The 20,645-nt window shown below is 45.4% G+C and overlaps 2 protein-coding genes across 2 annotated transcripts in view; both read left to right on the forward strand.

Moving 5' to 3' along the window:
* The window catches only part of LOC114592563 (uncharacterized), a 400,972-nt gene that overhangs the window by 87,741 nt on the left and 292,586 nt on the right, over positions 1-20,645 (forward strand).
* LOC114591176 (alpha-2-macroglobulin-like) overlaps positions 1-20,645 on the forward strand; it is a 62,727-nt gene that overhangs the window by 24,995 nt on the left and 17,087 nt on the right. Inside the window, exons 13-24 of the mRNA XM_077923094.1 lie at positions 493-562; positions 1,734-1,876; positions 2,771-2,920; positions 4,223-4,396; positions 6,839-6,917; positions 8,536-8,680; positions 11,911-12,145; positions 12,319-12,445; positions 14,081-14,202; positions 15,999-16,050; positions 18,141-18,227; positions 19,975-20,151. Coding sequence (XP_077779220.1) covers positions 493-562; positions 1,734-1,876; positions 2,771-2,920; positions 4,223-4,396; positions 6,839-6,917; positions 8,536-8,680; positions 11,911-12,145; positions 12,319-12,445; positions 14,081-14,202; positions 15,999-16,050; positions 18,141-18,227; positions 19,975-20,151 — 1,561 coding nt within the window. The remainder of the gene's footprint in view (positions 1-492; positions 563-1,733; positions 1,877-2,770; positions 2,921-4,222; positions 4,397-6,838; positions 6,918-8,535; positions 8,681-11,910; positions 12,146-12,318; positions 12,446-14,080; positions 14,203-15,998; positions 16,051-18,140; positions 18,228-19,974; positions 20,152-20,645) is intronic.

Consider the following 20,645-nt stretch of genomic DNA (forward strand, 5'->3'; position numbering starts at 1 on the left):
CCTGGTTACTCACGAGCAACCACCACCCGCACCTGACAGTTATTATTATTATTATTATTACTCTTCATAGAGAAGTTAGACTGGCTCCCTTGTCGTCCGTCTGCCAGCTGTTTTATTCTGACAGGCCTTTGTGAACTGACTGTTTCTTGTATTTTTTAAGGAAAGGACTTTGAATAGTGCTCATTCAAATCCATTTTCAGCTGCCAAACTATGTTTGATTTCTAATTGCAAAGATAGGCTCAAGTGTAATGGCAATTCATGTTGTACTACCAGGAGAGAGATTGTTTCTGGAAGCCAGAACACTCCCTGTGTGTAAGAACTGCTGGCATATCAGTGTAACCATATATTTTGCCTCCTCCATCCTCCTCCATCTTATAGGCAAATGGGTGGCCACAGTGAGAGTAGGATGCTGAACTAGATGGACCATTGGCCTCACCTAGCAGGCTGTTGTGTTCTTATGCTTTTATCAGGCATTTTCCGCCTTCCATGCAGGTGATGGCTAAGGGGGTCATTGTGCGATCAGGGACCCATGTTCTGCCTGTGGAGCACAGAGGAGGTACCGGTAAGTGGCACTCCATTCCCATTTCCTCCCTTCATTCTTGGTGACCTTTCCAATTTTTTATAAACCCAGGTGATAACGTAAACCAGGGGTCAGCAAAATTGTTCAGCAGGGGGCCACTCCACTGTCCCTCAGATCTTGTGGGGGGCCGGACTATATTTTGGAAAAAAATAATGAACGAATTCCTATGCCCCACAAATAACCCAGAGATGCAATTTAAATAAAAGGACACATTCTACTCGTGTAAAAGCACGCTGATTCCTGGACCATCCACGGGCCAGATTTAGAAGGTGATTGGGCCGGATCTGGCCCCTGGGCCTTAGTTTGCCTACCCATGATGTAAACCCACACCTTAGTACAGTGCCACCACATATGCTTCCATGTGCCCTTGCGGTTCTTGCATGACATGTTTCAGAGTTTCCTCAATTTTATACTCATAGACAATATAATTTTACACTCATGAATTGTAATCGTTCTCTTCCTCCCTCTCTTCCTCCTTGGGAATTTTGTGTCAGTGCGCTATGCCAATCATTTGGGGTTCCCTTTTCAGTCAGCAATGTCACTCAGAAAGTCTCCCAGAATATACTTCCTCAGTTCAGCTCCCCTGTGGGAATAAACACATTCCAGTTCTGCTTTAAGTATCGATGGAAGAATTAACATTACAACTTATACAACTGCTGGCCTAAGGAAAATAAAGTAAAACTATGTACAGTGGTACCCCGGGTTACATACGCTTCAGGTTATTGACTCCGCTAACCCAGAAATAGTGCTTCAGGTTAATAATTTTGCTTCAGGATGAGAACAGAAATCGTGCTCCGGCGGCGCGGCAGCAGCAGGAGGCCCCATTAGCTAAAGTGGTCTTCAGGTTAAGAACAGTTTCAGGTTAAGTACGGACCTCCGGAATGAATTAAGTACTTAACCCGAGGTACCACTGTACAGAGAATCATTCCTCCTCCCTGCTCTGCAGCCATCTGAGCAGAGGAGCAACCACACCTCCTCCTTCAGAGCCTGTCTAATAAAGAAGTCTGTTGCTAAGGAAACCCTGTTCCTGGGGAAGACCTGTTGCTAGCAGAAAGCTTGTTGCTAGGGGCAGATTTGTTGTTAGGGGCAAAACTATGCAAGGATCATTTCAAGTCTATTTTTAGACTTACACTAACATTTCGTTATCTACCAGCCAAAGGGGTGTTTTCTCTGGACCTCTCTGTTGACATGGACACTGCTCCATTGGCCCGTTTGCTTCTCTACACGATTTTGCCCAGTAGAGAACTAGTGGCCCATTCAGCAGATTTCACCGTGGAGAACTGCTTCGCAAACAAGGTAAGGTTGTGGGGACTCTCTGAGGCCCAGGGCAGACATGGCCATGAGGCTCTCTGTTCCCTTTGCCAAAGTTCTCACTTGGTAGTCCATAGAGCACCATTTTTTCCAGCTGGACCAGCAGAATATTAACTTGTTGGCAGCTGAGGAGGGCAGCCCAAGCTGAGAAAACAAATCCCAGAAGGGATTATCTCTGTGCTGTCATGTAATAGAATGAACGCTTCAAATGCCCTTTCTATAATAATTTTTATTAATTTTCCAATTACAATCCAATAATAGCCTCATTATAACAATACCAAATTGCAATACAATTACTAAAAGCAATAATAATAATAATAATAATAATAATAATAATAATAATAATAATAATAATAAGTTTATTATTTGTACCCTGCCCATCTGGCTGGGTTTCCCCAGCCAATCATTCATATACCAAATTATATAATTTAGGTGGCCCCCTGCGTGCAAGATTTGATGGTTTGATGATTCTCTTTACTTCTGCGTTCCAAAATCTTATTAATTTCAATTACATTCCGGTCAAAATAATAATCCCTTATCCATCAACTGCAATATTAATAACTTCCATTTGTGGTGACACATTAAATAATTTATAGATCTACAAGTGAGGCATCCCAACTATATCCTTGTTCTTCCTGTGTGTGGCAATTATTCTGTGGTGTTTCTTCCTGTCCTTGTAAAATGTTATGTCTGCCTTTTCCCAGTTGTTGCTGTTCTCCACCATGCCTTGGTTGATACCCCCTTGTTGTTTCAGAAATTATCCATTGCTCCTTCCTGTGCTTTGTTGTTTTGCAACTTTAACAACAGCTTCAAAAAATCACTCCGTCCCAATAAATAACCTGTTTTCACAATTTTTTCAAATGCCCTTTATGCCTCCAGGTGAATCTGTGGTTCTCTGATGCTGAAGGCCTCCCTACCAGCAAAACTCACCTCCATCTTGCTGCCTCCAAAGGCTCCCTTTGTGCTGTCCATGCTGTCGATAAGAGTGTCTTTCTCTTGAAGCCCGAAGCTGAGATGTCCCCTAAGACTGTGAGTCAAATCTGCTTTTGAAGCTGTCTTCAAGTGTAACATTCCTAGAGCCACTTTTGCGCTTCCGTGCCATGGGGTGTGCTGATGTCATGTACACGAGCCGTGTGGCATGTATGTCCGGTGTGCTGACTGTTGGGATGCATCCAAGGGAACGGGGGCAATTGGCAGGCCCCCAGCTGGCTCCAGCCCACTGGCCGGCAGCCGGGCGATCTCCGGTCCTTGGTGCAGCATGAATCTGCGACCCAGAGCTTCAGAAGCTGGGCACGCAACTCAGCAGAGATAAGAACTCTTCGCAACAGAAGGGCTGATTAGAGGCTGTGTAAAACATATTTACAGGCATTTTATTCAGCATCAGGACAAAAGGAAAAACATGTCTGCTCCCCTTCGTGTCCAAGCAAACAGCATAAGCAAAAGCTATACACAAACGGAAATTCCCAGCAAGCTGTGCTGGAAAGTAAACAGACATGTGACACACAACAGCCTGTTCCTCTTAAGGTGGAACGGACTATCTTAACACTGACGTTGTATGGCCCTGGCCCCCTCAATCGCAGGGGCAAGGCCATATATCTCCAAAACACTTCCTTTCTCAAGGAAGCCAGACTCTGGATAACCACTAGAACCTCTGGGGTCTCTCGTTTTTCAGAGACTGGGGTGCATACAACAATTTAAAAAAACTAAGTTTCATTCCAGTTATATGCCGGACTGATAAACTGAGGACCGGGGATGCATAGAACATCTGTATCCACTTTTGAAACGGTTTGGCAAAGTGTTGAATGGACCCAGTCCTTTCTGTCCAAACTGTGTCCTGGAAACCAAGTCTCGTGAGGCACAGTTGAGTATGTTTAGCCTGGGGAAAGAGAAGGCTGAGAGGTGATCTGATGGCTACCTTCAAGGCTGAAGACAGGGCAAGCTTGTTTTCTGCTGTGCAAGAGGGTGGGACCCGAGTCAGTGGCTTCAAATTACAAGGAAAGAGATTCCAGCTAAATACTGGGAATAACTTTCTGGTGGTCAGAGCTGTTCTGCAGTGGCCGTGCAGGGACATTTTAGAGGAGAGGGGATTTAGAGGAGATATGGAAGGCGTTTGTAGAATTTGTACTGTTAAAACGGAAAGGGGTCAAACCATCGCAAGAGGTGTTGAAATTGTGGGTGGTTGGACAGTAACAATGGAATGGTCTTCGTGGCGAGGTGCACATTTTTATTCTTACTTATTTGTGACTATTACTTTGTAAAAATATATAGAAAAAATAAAAAATAGCAGGGGCATTTTAGGACATGCTTAATTGTGGCTACTTTTGTGGTCAGGTTTATGATCTGCTCCCTGTGAAGGACCTCCGAGGTTACGTCTACAGGCACCACAACCTGCTCAAACCGTACCTTGGTCGCTGCACGGTTAGGCAAAATATTGTTGTGGAAGGCATCAGCTACAGATATGAATCTTTTCAGCCGAGTGAAGGTGATGCCTATGACATTCTCAAGGTGAGTGCCAAAGGACCCGCTGCATTGGCATGAGACCCTTAATCTCAGGGTCATGGGTATCAGCCCCATGTGGGCGAGAGAGTCCTTCATTGCAGGAGTTTGGGCTGGGTGATCCTTGTGGTCCGCTCCAACTCTGCAATTCTATGATTCTGTGATTTGTCGGGGAGTGAAATGTCTGCCAGGAAGAGGAGGGCACATTGTTGGGACCCACCGCGTGACAGTGGCAGCTCAGCCACCCAAAATCTAGGGCTGTAAGGAAGCACGGTGTTGCCTTCCACCCCGCATACGTCGCACGCAGCAATGTTTCCATTCCCCTGCAGTTCGTTTTCCACCAAAAGCTATTGTCCTCTGCAGAGAGATTATGTAACCTTAAGAAGAGCCTGCTGGGTCGGGCCAATGCTTTTAGTCCAGTGTTCTCACATTGCTCAACCAAATGCCTGTGGGAACGCTGCAAACAGGATCCGAGCGCAAGAGCCCTTTCCCCCCTCCTGTGGTTTTCAGAGACTGGTATTCAGAATCATCACTGCCTCCAACTGGGGAGGCCAAACCATCACCATCATGGCTCGTAGCCACTGATAGCCTTTCCCCCTAATTTGTCTGATCCTCTGAGCCATCCAATTTCGTGGCCACCACTCCTTCCTGTGGAAGCGAGTTTCAATGTTGAACTAGATAAAAGGTAAAGGACCCCTGGATGGTTAAGTCCAGTCAAAGGTGATTATGGGGTTGCGGCGCTCATCTCGCTTTCAGGCCGAGGGAGACGGCGTTTGTCCACAGAAAGCTTTCCAGGTCATGTGGCCAGCAGGACTAAACCACTTCTGGCACAATGAGATGGAGGCCAGAGCACATGGAAATGCCGTTTTCCTTCCCACCAGACTGGTACCTATTTATCTGCTTGCACTGGCGTGCTTTCGAACTGCTAGGTGGGCAGGAGCTGGGACACAGCAACGGGAGCTCACCCCGTCATGGGGATTCAAACCGCCGACCTTCTGATCGGCAAGCCCAAGAGGCTCCGTGGTTTAGACCACAGCGCCACCTGCATCCCTACAGTTGAACTAGGCACTATGTGAATAACTGCTTTTTGAATCCGCCCTGAATCTTTCAACATTCAGTTTCACTGGATGCCCATGAGTTCTAATGTCATGAGAGTACTGTGTCCAGTTCTGGGCACCACAATTTAAGAAGATGTCAACAAGCTGGAACATGTACAGAGGAGGGCAACCAAGACGATCAAGGGTCTAGAAACAGATAGGTAGCTGTGTTGGTCTGACACAGTCGAAATATGTGTGTGTACACACACACACACACACACACACACACACACACACACACACACACCAGGTTTACCATACCCATTGAGTCAGTCACCCATCTCCTACTACCTTCCTGAGAAACACCCCACCCCACCCTCCCACAATATATAAGGGTATGGTTTCAGTGTATCTGAAGCTTATACCAAGAACAAACTTAGTTGGTCTCTAAGGTGCTACTGGACTATTTTTTTATTTTATTTTTTATATATATTTCAAGGGTCTGGAAACCAAGCCTTATGAGGAACGGTTGAAGGAGCTGGGCATGTGTAGCCTGGAAAAGAGGCTGTGGAGCCCTTCAAATATTTCAAGGGCTGTCACATGAAAGAGGGAACAGGCTTGTTTTCACCTGCTCTGGGGGGTAGGGGCTGGACCAATGGCTTCAAGTTACAAGAAAGGAGATTCTGACTAATCATTAGGAAGAACTTTCTGACAGTAAGACTGTTTGGCAGTGGAATGGACTCCCATAAGAGGTGGTGGACTCTTCTTCCTTGGAGGTTTTTAAGCAAAGTTTGGATGGCCACCTGTCCTGGACGCTTTAGCTGAGATTCCTGTGTTGCAGGCGGTTGGATGGCCACTTGATTATCCTTGGGTTCCCTTAGGTAAAGATAAAGGGACCCCTGACCATTAGGTCCAGTCATGGACAACTGGGGTTGCAGTGCTCATCTTGCTCTTTAGGCCAAGGGAGCCGGCGTTTGTCCGCAGACAGCTTCCAGGTCATGTGGCCAGCATGACTAAGCCGCTTCTGGCGAACCAGAGCAGCGCACGGAAACGCCGTTTACCTTCCTGCCGGAGCGGAACCTATTTATCTACTTGCACTTTGACGTGCTGTCAAACTGCTAGGCGGGCAGGAGCTGGGACCACACAACAGGAGCTCACCCTGTCGCAGGGATTCAAACCGCACGCCCTTACAACTTTACAATTCTTTGATTCTATGAGGGAGAAAAATATTTCTCTATCCCCGTATCCTTCCAGACCACTCGGCAGTGGGAGGATGTTCAGCTCCTGAAGAGTTAATCCAGACTAGGTAGAGACTCTCCTGGTCAGGTATTCGGGAACAGAGACACATATGCTGTTTGGGAAGGCATAACGCTCTAGAGAAGGGTTCATACTGGCTCATTTTCTCATTTGGCAGGACTTTGGCTTGAAAGCATTTACCAGCACCGAGATAAAGAAGCCTAACCTTTGCAGAGAAGATATACCAGTATATGCCAGTAAGAACCTGGTGGCAATGTTGGTGGCAATTGTGGGAGTAGGGGTGGGATTTCCTCCAGCTAGCCTTCGTTCCATCTTCATAATGCCCTCAAAATCACAAGATTTAGAAGCTCTGCAAATTTAAGAGGAATGATAACAGCTTAAGAAGAGCCAATGGCAAAATCTTCTCTAGCATCCTGTTCTCACATTGGCTGAAGGGTTGCTTGTGGGAAACCAGCAAATGTACATCCAGCTACCCTCTACGTCTCTAAGGGCCTTGACTAAAACTTTTGCTGAGTGCCTAGTTCTGCAGCCCTATATATTTTTAAAAAATATTAAGATACTTGGCAGAAGGGTTTTCAGGAAGAGTTTCAATTGGCTCATCCCTTCCGGCATTTGCATGCTGTAAATAGAAAGTTTACAGTGGAACCTCGGTTCCTGAACGAAATCCATTCCGGAAGCCCGTTCAGCTTGCGAAATGTTCGAAAACCGAGGCATGGCTTCCCATTGGTTGCAAGAGCTTCTTGCACTCCGCAGAAGTCGTGTCGCACGTTCAAGTTCTGAAAAACATTTGAAAATGGAAGCATTTACTTCTGGGTTTTTAGCATTCGGGAACCAAAACATACAAGAACAGAGGCGTTCGGGAACCGAGGTTCCAATGTACCAGTATTTGCCCAAAGCTAGATTCAGAGTGTATTTTGTTCTAATAGGCGCTTATGAATTTGCCACCGTTATCGTTATGGTAAAATATCATGCTATTTAAATGGCATAGATTAATTAGTCACTCAGCAGCAATAGAACATGGTTACAGTGGTACCTCGGGTTACATACGCTTCAGGTTATATATGCTTCAGGTTACACACTCCACTAAGCCAGAAATAGTGCTTCATGTTAAGAACTTTGCTTCAGGATAAGAACAGAAATCGGATTCTGGCAGCGCGGCGGCAGCAGGAGGCCCCATTAGCTAAAGTGGTGCTTCAGGTTAAGAACAGTTTCAGGTTAAGTACGGACCTCCAGAATGAATTAAGTACTTAACCCGAGGTACCACTGTATAGGCCTTGGAGGACACATTGTGATTTGCAGAATTCTACCTTTTGTTTTAAAAAGTGAAATGGCTTAAAAGTTAAATGGAACCAAATAGAAATTGGGTGCTTCAATGCAGGTTGGGGGTTAGATTGTAAACACAGACACATACACACAAGACAGCTGTGTATGAAACACAATTTATGACACACAAAGAGAGAGAGAGAGAGTACAAAGAAAAACAAAATGAATTAAATAAATAAATTAGTTGGCATCTGTCTCAAGAGATAATGTAAGAGTGCGGCCTTAGGGGTAAAGTCAAACCGTTGGTGTGTTAGAGCACTTGCTGTGGCTATATGGGAGAGACATGTTTAATTGCAGCTGGAGCAGAGGAAGGTCTCAGTTTTGCTGTTACAGATGCACTGTGGTGTTACTTATCTCTGCTCTCCTCCCAGTGGTCATTTCTTCTCTGGTCACCACTGTGGAAATAAAGTACATAATTTAGGGCAATATCCAACAGTCCCACTCAGAGTGTACCTACTGAAATCAAGAGGGCTTTCTGTTCATTGAGTCCGAATAACAATGGCCATCATCTATGCTCTGTCTTCCTTCAAGCTGCTGACCTACAGGTTGAAACTCTGAGTAGACGGCTAGGAGCTCCAGGCATTCCTGCACAAGAAGCTGCAATAACAGGAAGACAGCAGGAGACTGTTAGGAGCTACTTTCCCGAGACGTGGCTCTGGAACACGTGGATAGTGAAGTAAGTAGTGGTTTTCAGACTTTGTGGGGTGCGCATATTGCAGATATTAATATTATGCAGTTTGAAGCGAGTGGATGCATAAAAACGGGCTCCTTTGGAAATGAAGCACTGTTTACCGAAAGCTTTGCTTGCGGAACTTTCTTCAAAACAAAACAAAAACATCCAAACCACTCCATAAGACATATGCCAGTCCAAGGCATAGGCTCGGCATCTTACAAGATGTCAAACAATTTCAACAGACCTAGAAACAGAGGTCTGTCTCTCCCCACAACCTGCATCCTGCCTGGGGCTGTTTATCTGGAAAGCTTCATCTACATCCTCACTCTCACAGAGCCCAGGAACAAAGGACTCCAGCCATCACCCTTCCAAGATGGCGAAGTTGCAATTCAATTCAATACCTCTCATGTGATCTAAGGTTAAACACTCATATGTTAGATTGCAGAAAACAACATTCCATTATCAACTCAGTTAAGGCTCAGAGTCCCTTAGAGTACGGCAGTGGAATTTTCTTTTTCTTTTTAAAAATAATATTTATTACTTTTAAGGATTACAAAAAAGGAAAAGAAAAGAAGACAAAAGAGAGAAAAAAGACAATACGATACAATACAATATATAGACAATACAAAACACAGCCTAAACCCAATAAACTAAACACATTAAACTAAACTAAACAAAACCCAATCCCTAACCCTAACCCTAAATGAAAAAAAAAAAAAAACAATTTAAAAACATACATCACATCTTTTCCATACTCTATCTTTCATTCCCTTGTTTCCTCGACCACCTCTCACCTCCCTTTTTGTATTCCACTTCTGTTAATTGTTTCAGCAAATCCTTTCCATCTTTCTCTATTTTTATCATATTATAAATAACATATTTTTTAACCTTATTTTCCATTAAAACTAAAATACTTATATATGCTTAACTCCTTATAACATTTCTGCTAAGGCCATAAAATATCATTCCACCATTTTTCTATCACTCATTAATTTTACAATGTTTCTATATATAAACTTTAAATTTTCCAATCTTCTTCCACCATCTCCTCTCCCTGGATTCGGATTCTGCCAGTCCTTTCCGTCAATTCCATATAGTCCATCAACCTGGAGATCTTATGTCCGAGGCTCTTAACTCTTTTCCAGGTCCCTTCTGCAGGTCTTCTTCATATTCTTTAATGCTAAGGAGCAAATCTCGGGAAAACTCCAACCTAACAATACTTTTATTCCTTCTAGACAGGTCAGCCAAATTTCCATAGTTGAAGCTAAGATCCATAGAGTATTTCAGGACATGTTTCAAGGTTCCTCCAAATCCAAAGGCCCCCCAAACTTCAATCTCCTCCAGACCCAAGTCCATATCCCAGAAGTCAGTTAATCCCTGCATAGAGGGATCTTTCCAACTTTCCTTCTTCAATCCGAGCCGGGATCCAATCCTCAAAATCCGACTTTTTCTAGATTCAATCATAAAAGGCCTCAACTTGTGGTCCTCAATTTGCTTCTGTAAGACCAGCAGTGGAATTTTCCAGCATTAAACCCTTTCACCATTACACATAAGCATTCCTATTTCGGTGTCAATTAAAACCATTATAATCAATAGGGCAGTGGTGGTGCTGGGGGAGTCCGTAGCAAAAATCCCTTGAAAGAAATGCTGAGAACCTGTGGCCCTCCAGGTGTTACTGCCATACAACCTCCATCATACCTGCTCACAGGCCATCCAGCCCGGGGCTGATGGGAGTTGGAGCCCAACAACAACGGGAAGGCCACACAGCCCCCACCCCACAAAATCTCTGCCCTATTACAAGCCATAACCCTAGGGAGAATTAGGCAAATTAATAAAGGGCAAGGCTCTTGATAGCACCTTGAATATTTGGAAGTGATGTGCATTTTACAGGATTTCCCTGGTGATGGGAAATGAAGATACGGCTTGCAGGAGGGAGCTTTGAAAATGTTCTTCACGCTGCACGGCCATCTTCAGAAATCTAAAGGCCTGTCACATTGAAGATGGATCAAACATTGCTGGGTCTTTGTCAACATGCAGAGGATCGGGAGGCCAGCTGGCAAGCCCCAGCTCAGCCGACTCCTTCCATTGACCTCTGCTCTGACGTAAATCAGCGACCCGGGCTTCAGAACCAGGGCACGCTATCAGCAGATAGAACTGCGCACACAGAATAGGCTTGAGGCTTGTGAAGTCATACTATAACTGCAGATCTATTAATCATAAATCAGGACAAAGAAACATGTCGTCTCTCATGTTGTCTCAGAGAGAAGGGGGAAAAGCAAAAGGCAGTGTGGTGCAGTGGTTAAGAGCAGTAGACTCATAATCTGGTGAATCGGGTTCGCATCTCCGCTCCTCCACATGCAGCTGCTGGGTGACCTTGGGCTAGTCACACTTCTCTGAAGTCTCTCAGCCTCACTCACCTCACAGAGTGTTTGTTGTAGGGGAGGAAGAGAAAGGAGATTGTTAGCCGTTTTGAGACTCTTTAGGGTAGGAATAAAGTGGGATATCAAATCCAAACTCATGTTGTAACCTTACTTACCTTGTGGTAAGGTTAAGGCTTACTGGGAAATGATATACAATGAAATGAAAAGGATGTTTAAAATAACGTTTGTAAAAAACCACCAGAAGCCTTTCTCTTGGGAATTATAGGGACAGAACTACTTAAATTGTATAGAAATTTATTCATGTATACGACTACAGCAGCAAGAGTGGTACTTGCCCCAAAATGGAAAGAAGCAGAAGTCCCAGCAAAGGAAGAATGGATATGAAACTGTATGGAATATGCAAAAAAGGCAAAACTTACCGGAAGAATAAGAAATCAAGATAACAAACTTTTAATAAAAGAATGGAAATGGTTTATTGAACATTTACAGGCAAATTGTAAACAGATAAAAACACTGGCAGGGTTATTGTAATAACCTGCAGTTACGGTACATAAGAGTAAGAGGAATAAATAAGTTAAGTTAATTTGGATATGCAAAAAGTATTAAAAACAAAGTTAAGGAACCGCAGAAAGAGGGGGAAGGAAGTCAAGTTTTAAAATGTCAAAATGACTGTAAAATCAATGGAATGTGTGTATCTGAAAATATATGTATATATATATGTATATACATATATATATACATATATTTTCAGATATACACATTCCATTGAATGTATGGATACATATATATAAAACCCTTGGGACCCCTTCAAACTCTATGATTCTTTGATTCCTGTTCTTCTCTGTCCCTCAGCGGCGAGTCCCAAGGCGAGATTGACATCCCCGTGACCATTCCGGACACCATCACCGAGTGGAAGGCAGGAGCTTTCTGCTTGTCCCCGGATGTGGGCTTTGGCCTGGCCCAGACTGCCTCTCTCAAAGCCTTCCAGCCATTCTTCCTGGATCTGACCTTGCCCTACTCTGTGGTGCGGGGCGAAGTGTTCACCCTGAAGGCCACTGTCTTCACTTACATGCAGCGCTGCGTCAGGGTGAGGAACGCCCTAGCTTGGCTCCCGATTCCCGAAAACTCCTCGCCCTCTTTTCCTTGGCATAGAATTTGGATCGCCTAGGCATGGAATCATATTGCTGCAGGCACCCCAGTCTCTTGAGTGGCGAGAGACTTTTGTTCCCTCCCCGCTAACGCCTTTCTGTTCACGGACAGGTCAGTATCTCGCTGGCTCCCTCTGCTGAGTTTGTGGCTTCCCCTGTGGAGAAGGAGGAGGAATCTTACTGCCTGTGTGCCAACGAAAGGAAAACGGTCTCTTGGACGGTAACTCCCAAATCTCTGGGTAAGCAGCAATGCTAGGAACTGGGTAATCACCACTGCCTGAAAGCGAGATGAGCGCCGCAACCACATAGTTGCCTTTGACTGGACTTAACTGTCCAGGGGTCCTTTACCAAACTCTTAGATCAGGGGTATGTATAAATGCAAGGAGTTCTGATTCCTCCTTCAGAGTTACCTCCCTTAGACTGCAGTGAAAGTTTGTGTGTGTGTGTGTGTGTGTGTGTGTGTGTGTGTGTGTGTACTTCTGGCATGTAAATACAATATATATATATTTCAGATTAAAAATTTACAGTCAGATATCCAACATACATACAACATAGAAACAAGATTCCAAGGAATCTCCTGGACTTCATTCCTCCCCTTTGTGGGTCCTATTGTTGATCATTTCCTCCTGCATCTTTTATGATAATCCAAATCTTTTACATCTCCATTGTGTCCAAAATTCACCATTAAACTACAAGTGTTATTCCAATCCTACTAACGATTTTAACTGTTTATAACAGTTTTTAAGTTAAACTATAAATTTCTCCCATTCCCTATTAAAATTTTGGTCTTTCTGATTTCTGATTCTTTCGGTCATTTTAGCCATTTCGGCATAGTCCATCAACTTGATCAAATATAATGGTACCTCTACTTATGGACGCAATCCATTCTGGGGTGCCATTCGCACCCCAAAAAGCCCATAAGTAGAGCGCTGCACGTGCATGTCACGCGATAGAGTGCGCATGCACATGCGCAAAGCGTGCAGATCACTCCTGTGCATGTCCGAAGCGGTGAACCTGGAAGTAAACACTTCCGGGCTTGCCACGTTCGTAACCAGAAAAAACGCAACATGAAGCAAACGCAACTCGAGGTATGACTGTACTGTATTTTTAGAGTCCATGGCAAATTTGGCTACTGCCTACATTTTGGGTATGCATAGATTTCTCTCCCAACTTTAAATAGCCTGATAGAAGAAGAGGAGGAGTTTGGATATGATATCCCACTTTATCACTACCCTAAGGAGTCTCAAAGAGACGCGGGTGGCGCTGTGGGTTAAACCACAGAGCCTAGGACTTGCCAATCAGAAGGTTGGCGGTTCGAATCCCCGTGACGGCGTGAGCTCCCGTTGCTCGGTCCCTGCTCCTGCTAACCTAGCAGTTCGAAAGCACGTCAAAGTGCAAGTAGATAAATAGGTACCACTCTGTCGGGAAGGTAAACAGTGTTTCCGTGCGCTGCTCTGGTTCGCCAGAAGCGGCTTAGTCATGCTGGCCACATGACCCAGAAGCTGCACGCCAGCTCCCTCGGCCAGTAAAGCGAGATGAGCACCACAACCCCAGAGTCGGTCATGACTGGACCTAATGGTCAGGGGTCCCTTTACCTTTAAGGAGTCTCAAAGCAGCTAACATTCTCCTTTCCCTTCCTCCCCCACAACAAACACTCTGTGAGGTGAGTGGGGCTGAGAGACTTCAGAGAAGTGTGACTAGCCCAAGGTCACCCAGCAGCTGCATGTGGAGGAGTGGAGACGCGAACCCGGTTCACCAGATTACGAGTCCACCGCTCTTAACCACTACACCACACTGGCTCTCTGATAACAATGGAAAGGATTGCAAGTGAACCATGCAAAATAGAATGAGGGTGGCCCTTTTTTCTCTTCTAGGGGAAATAAACTTCACAGCGAGCGCTGAAGCCCTGAACTCTGAACAGCTCTGTGGGAATGAAATAGTGGAGACACCCCACAAGGGGCAGAAGGACACTATGATCAAATCCCTTTTGGTCGAGGTATGAATGATGGCAGAGCATATGCCTGCGCTGCCCAGGGTGGGTGCGCTCCCGAGGGGGGCGTGGTGCGGAGGATGCCCTCCCAGGCACAGGATCGCTGCTCAGGTGCCCGGAACAGCGTGTGTGCCCTGCAGCTGGGTGCAGAGCAAGCCACTCATGGTGGACATTTGGCATTCCACCCACCCGTGATTCCCAAGCCTCCCCCAAGTTGTCAAAACAAAGGGGGAAGGGGCGCAACTCCCCCCTTACCCCAACTGCTCAGGGAGTCACAGGCAGGCAGCACGCCGAATGTCACCCCCCTCAGTCAAGGCACCCAGGGCAGTCCGCCCCCTTCCTATGCCCCTGGGTACGAGGGCTGCTTTAATCTTGATTTGGGGTTGCATAAGTGTGATTTTTTAGGGACGCGGGTGGCGCTGTGGGTAAAACCTCAGTGCCTAGGACTTGCCAATCACATGGTCGGCGGTTCGAATCCCCGTGGCGGGGTGCGCTCCCGTCGTTCGGTCCCAGCGCCTGCCAACCTAGCAGTTCGAAAGCACTCCCGGGTGCAAGTAGATAAATAGGGACCGCTTACTAGCGGGAAGGTGAACGGCGTTTCCGTGTGCGGCTCTGGCTCGCCAGAGCAGCGATGTCACGCTGGCCACGTGACCCGGAAGTGTCTCCGGACAGCGCTGGCCCCCGGCCTCTTGAGTGAGATGGGCGCACAACCCTAGAGTCTGGCAAGACTGGCCCGTACGGGCAGGGGTACCTTTACCTTTAAGTGTGATTTTGTGGGGAGTAAAGCAGACCCTCCAAGTGTCCCTATTTTCCAAAGACAGTCCTGGATGTACAGAAGCAGTCCTGGTTTCTGATTTGATTCCGGATTGTCCCGCTTCTTCCTCCCACCATTGTCACTGGAGGGCATGGCAGAGCAACATCTTTTGCAATACGTTGCCTGAATCATTGGGGAATAAAGAGAGAATGGGAACTTGCTCTTCCTCCTCACTGGTTCCTTCTCTTTCATCAATTACTGTACTCTCCTGTGTATAAGACAATGATTTTACTAAAAAAAAAAATGTAGTCCAAAATTTGGGGTCGTTTTATACACTTGGCCTCGGGCTCTTGAAATAAGGCAACCCAAAAAAAGCTCAATAACTTTGGTCAGCTTCCCTCAAAAAAAAGCTCAGAGTTGTTCTGTTTGATGTTTAAAATATTGATTTCTTAATAGTAAGGTAAACTATTTCCTTTCAGGGTCTGCTTCCTGCTTCTTTTCCAAGTTTCAGTCAATGTGAGCTAGCATGTGCCAGTGTGTTAACTTATTGGCCCCATCTTGGCTGCATGTAAAATTCATATACAGGGACCTTAGGGTTTGTAATAACCAAATAACATTTAGAATGGCTTTGTTTGCCATGAGGAATACACATTAAGTTTTCTTTATCCTTCCAACTACAGGATAAAGTTTTCTTTATCCTTCCAGACTACAGTGGTACCTCGGGATGCGAACGGGATCTGTTCCGGAGCCCCGTTCGCATCCTGAATAGAACGTAAGATGTGACTGTGTGTCTGCATGTGTGCGGGTCGCGTTTTGCTGCTTCCGCGCATGCGCGTGATGTCATTTTGAGTGTCTGCGCATGCGCAAGTGGCATAACCCGGAAGTAACGCGCTCCGTTACTTCCAGATTGCTGTGGAGCGCAACCCGAAAGCGCTCAACCTGAAGCACATTCAACCCGAGGTATGACTGTATTTCTTTCTGCACACTGCTGGAATGCAGAATTTATTTCATTCTCCCCTCTCCTTTTCTTTTCTCTCCTCTCATGAAGCCGGAAGGCGTTGAGAAGGATGTGGTCTTCAGCAACCTGCTATGTGCAGCTGGTAAGTGACGGCTAATGGAGGCCTCCCTACCCATTTCTCTGTATGAATCTCACAGAACTGGAAAGGGCACAACTGCACCATACAGAAACATCATCGTCATCATCAGTTGCTTTTCTCTTATTTATTTATTTATTTATTTATTTATTTATACTTTTCTATTTATACATTTCTCTGATTTTACAATCATTTTGACATTTCAAAACTTGACTTCCTTCCCCCTCTTTCTGCGGTTCCTTAAATTAGTTTTTTTAATAACTTCTGCATGTCCAAATTAACTTAATTTACTCATTTATTCATCTTCTTTAAATATATACTCTTATAAAACTGCAGGTTATTACAATAATCCTGGCAATGTTTTTATCTGTTTATAATTTAACTGTAAATATTCAATAAACCATTTCCATTCGTTGGTAAAAAAAAAAATGTTAACAAAGTACCGTATTTTTCGCTCGATAACACGCACCTGACCATAACACGCACGCAGTTTTTAGAGGAGGAAAACAAGAAAAAAATATTCTAAACGAAACAGTAGATTTATGATTTTTGTGGTTCATGCTGTGGCCACAGACATGTGATCTGATGGTGAGTTTGGGGTGACCCAGTGCAAAAATCCTGAGGATCCATGTGGATCCATGCTTTGTAACCACGTTTTAAGTGGGGAGGGAAGGAAAAGAACTCAAGGGACAAGGAGCACGCATGGAGAAGGAGCTTTTCGGCGAGCTGAGCGGGGAGGAGGGAGGGAAAGAGCACTGTTGCTTTAAAGGTATACTTAAGGTATTTGCCCTGTGCCTGGGTTTTTTTTCCATTTAACAGTTTGCAGCCTTCTGCTCCTTGTTTTGAGGCAGAATAGATTTGAGCAAGTGAGGAGGACTTGGATTGCAGGGGATTCGCCATTAGCTGTGTAAAAGCGCTCCTCCTTGCAGCCTTCTACTTTGTTTGTACAGGTGGCTACTGGTATCAGGTTCAGTTTGAGTGATAAGCAGCCACCAGCAGCAATAGAATGGAGCACAAAAAAGCGGTAGGGGCACTAGGACCCAGACAATGCTCAAATCTATCCTGCCTGAAAACAGCTGAGAAGCGGGGGATAGCCTTTTCTTTTACTTCCTGGTTTTCACTGCGCTCGTGGCTCAGAGCTCCAGGTTGGTTTTTTGTTTTTTGTTTGCTGCTGGTTGCTTAAATTTTATCCTTCCTGATCCAAGCCCTCCTGTCCCTCTGCAGCCTCATTGCTCCGTTTAGAGCTGAGGCTGCAGCAGCTGTTGCTGGCTACTTTAAAAGCGCCTGCTGGCTTTGAACCGCCTGCCTTCTCCCGGCTCGCTATGGCTCCTGTCTGTCCCTCCTCCCGTGTAAGCGGCTGCTGCCCGCTTTGCTGCCATGGCTCTCCTTCCCTCCCTCCTCCTCCTCTCTCCTCCTCCTCCCTCCTCCTCCTCCGTAGGTCGCTTTAAAGCAAGCAAAGGAGCCCCTCCTCCTGGCTGTAAAGCAAGCAAAGCTAGAGCCGTTCAAAGCCCTGCTAGCGGCTCCCGCTTTGCTTGACTGACGGCAGTCACGGCTCCGATCCAGTGCATTCGCTCCGTAACACGCACAGGCATTTTCCCTTACTTTCTAGGAGCAAAAAACTGCGTGTTATGGAGCGAAAATTACGGTAGTTGCTTTTCTCACAGAGTGAAGCAAAGTGACAATTATTATTACTATTATTATTATTTATAGTAGTAATTACACACCCTTTGTTAGCTATTTTTCTGTCATGTAGAGTGATTCAGTGCTTTCACCCTCAAAGCCCTAGTGATGAAGTAGACTCCACACACAAGATTTTGAAGACGACTCTTTACTTGCAGGATGGCAACTATTACAAGCAATAATATTTATGCATGTCAAGTCCAATACAATGCATCCCTCTCCCTTGAGCCCAAGAGAGGTTCTTCTTGTTTCTTGCTTCCAAAACTGCTTCAAAGTCAATCATAAATTTTCAGCCCATAGCTCCTCAAACCTGGAAGGGAACGAAGAGTAGGCTTGCAAATATTCCCGCTAACTGGAAGAGAGGCTGTAATATCAGGCAACAGGAATGATCAAAACTCCCTCTGTTCTGCTTGCAGAGAAGTCGAAGTCATCAGGACCTGTTTCTTTAAAGCTGCCAGGCAACGTGGTGGAGGGCTCAGCCAGGGCCTCCTTCTGTGTGCTGGGTAAGTCATGAAAACTTTCTGGGACTCGGGCTTCTCAGAGACCCTGTGTAAATGCTCTATATTCCACACCATCTGGCCCAGTCTTCACCCTTCCGCATGTGAATAGCTCTCTCCAGTTCCAACATCCTGGGCTGAGTGCAGTCGCTTATGAAGTCAAGACAGCACCGACCACATAGATGTCAGTGTTAGGTTTCTGCGCCACTGTGCAGTTCTTGGAGTCACAAGACTCTGTTGACATTCCAGACTGTTGGAAGTCTCACGGGAGACAGATGTTGAAGTTACTGGTTTCCTGTTTCTTTGTTCCTGTTGTTTTCTGTCTCTCACAGAGAGCAGATGCATATTCTTTTCTGTCCTGCGTAGTCAGAAATAAAGCAGCAATGTAGCACATACTTCATGTCTCCTTCTGCTGCTGTCTGGGTACTCTGCTTAAAGGGGAGCGTGCCTGAAGTCTCATTCAAAGGCTTAGGTCGTTAATCACCGTCAGAGGAGAGCCGAAGGAGTAGCCTTTACAGCTGGGTCGTACAGAGGCTCCGACAGTCAGCAGGCTTGGAGGAGACCCAAGATTTGCAGAAGTAGCAAACAAAGTTGTGGAAGGAGAGCTAAGGGCTAGAGCTGGGGTGGAATGGAACAGCTCAATGAGGACTGAGCATGCACCATGGACATGGGATGCTAGCAAACTTTTGGGAAGGGGAATCGAGTGGCAGGGGTAATGAAATGGAGTATGCTGGAAAAGAATGTATCTTTCTGGAACTCAATGCTACATGCTGTAAATATTTGCGCTTATTTTCTGGTTGTCTTTTCCCTTATTCTAGCACATTCTTTCTTGGCCTGGCCTCTCCTTGCCTCCTTAATTATGCCTCCATCTGAGCCCAGTCATTTCTCATGTAATCTGGCACTGATAATATGTGGGAATTAGACTCTAGTTCCCATTTACAGAACTATGTGAAGGGAGGAGACCGGGTTGTTTAACCCTTTAAATAGTTCCCTTTTCCGTTCTATAAAAATTACGCAAAACACACTCTCTTTTTAAAGTTTAAATAACAAATAGCTTTTAATCAGTGTACAGTCGTACCTCGGCTCCCGAATGCCTTGGGAGTCAAACATTCTGGCTCCCAAATGATCAAAAACCGGAAGTAAGTGGTCCGGTTTTCAAATGTTCTTTTGGAAGCGGAATGTCCAAGGGGGCGTCTGCGGTTTCAGATTGACTGCAGCTAAACAGAAGCCGCGCTTTGGAAGTCGAACATTTGGGAAGTCAAACGGACTTCCGGAATGGATTCTGTTCGACTTCTGAGGTACGGCTGTACTTGCACTTGTTAGATTAAACATACAAGGCAGGCAGGTGTTATGTTGCTAATACACATTGCATAGATTTGTATCTTATTAGCACTTAATATTTATCTGCTTCCATCTGGCCATTCTCTCCTCCACAGCATTTTCATTACCTACATTTCCACCTGAACTATTTCCCACTCCCTGATCTGTGATTTCCTGATCTGTGTTTATGGAAGTTTTTAATATTTAATGCTGTATTGTTTTTAACACTCAATTGGGAGCCGCCCAGAGTGGCTGGGGTATAAATAAATTATTATTATTATTATTATTATTATTATTATTATTATTATTATTCCTTATGGGAATTTGCATTGCTTTGATGTTTTCTTTTGTCATGCGTTTCCCTTGGTGGCTCTGCACCATCCCCTCATATTCCATCCAATCTTTTCCCTCCCCTCCTCTTCCCACATCCCAGGGGACATCCTCGGAACAGCTATAGAGAACCTCCACCAGCTTCTTCAGATGCCCTACGGCTGTGGGGAGCAGAACATGGCCCTCTTTGCTCCCAACATCTACATCCTGGAGTACCTGAATAAGACTGAGCAGCTGACGGAAGAGGTCAAGTCCAAGGCCATCGGATACTTAGTCGCTGGTGAGAAAAACTTGTGAGGAGAGGATGTACGGGGAGAATACTACATTTGTTGTTTCCTGCAGGGAGGGAGGAACAATGTGGATTCACTCAGAACATATTTATAAGCATGGCTGCCGGCTTACTGGACTGAAATCAATACATTAATTAACTTCCACACTAGTTGTTGGATTGCTAGTAGGGACCAATTTTTAATCACTGGGGCTTTGAGTTCAGGACACACTTTGAAACTATTGAGAAACTGAGGGTGGTGTGTCTTCTCTTGATACCCACATAGCCTCTGAGCATCCATCACCGCCCCCTTGGTTGTGTGGCTGTGTAACCTTTCCTCCCCTGAAAAGTAAAGGTAAAGGTACCCTTGACCGTTAGGTCCAGTCACAGACGACTCTGGAGTTGCGGCGCTCATCTCGCTTTATTGGCCAAGGGAGCCGGCGTACAGCTTCCAGGTCATGTGGCCAGCATGACTAAGCCACTTCTGGCAAACCAGAGCAGCGTAC

The sequence above is a fragment of the Podarcis muralis genome, chromosome 2 (assembly GCF_964188315.1).
Source record: "Podarcis muralis chromosome 2, rPodMur119.hap1.1, whole genome shotgun sequence".
Taxonomy (NCBI): Eukaryota; Metazoa; Chordata; class Lepidosauria; order Squamata; family Lacertidae; genus Podarcis; species Podarcis muralis.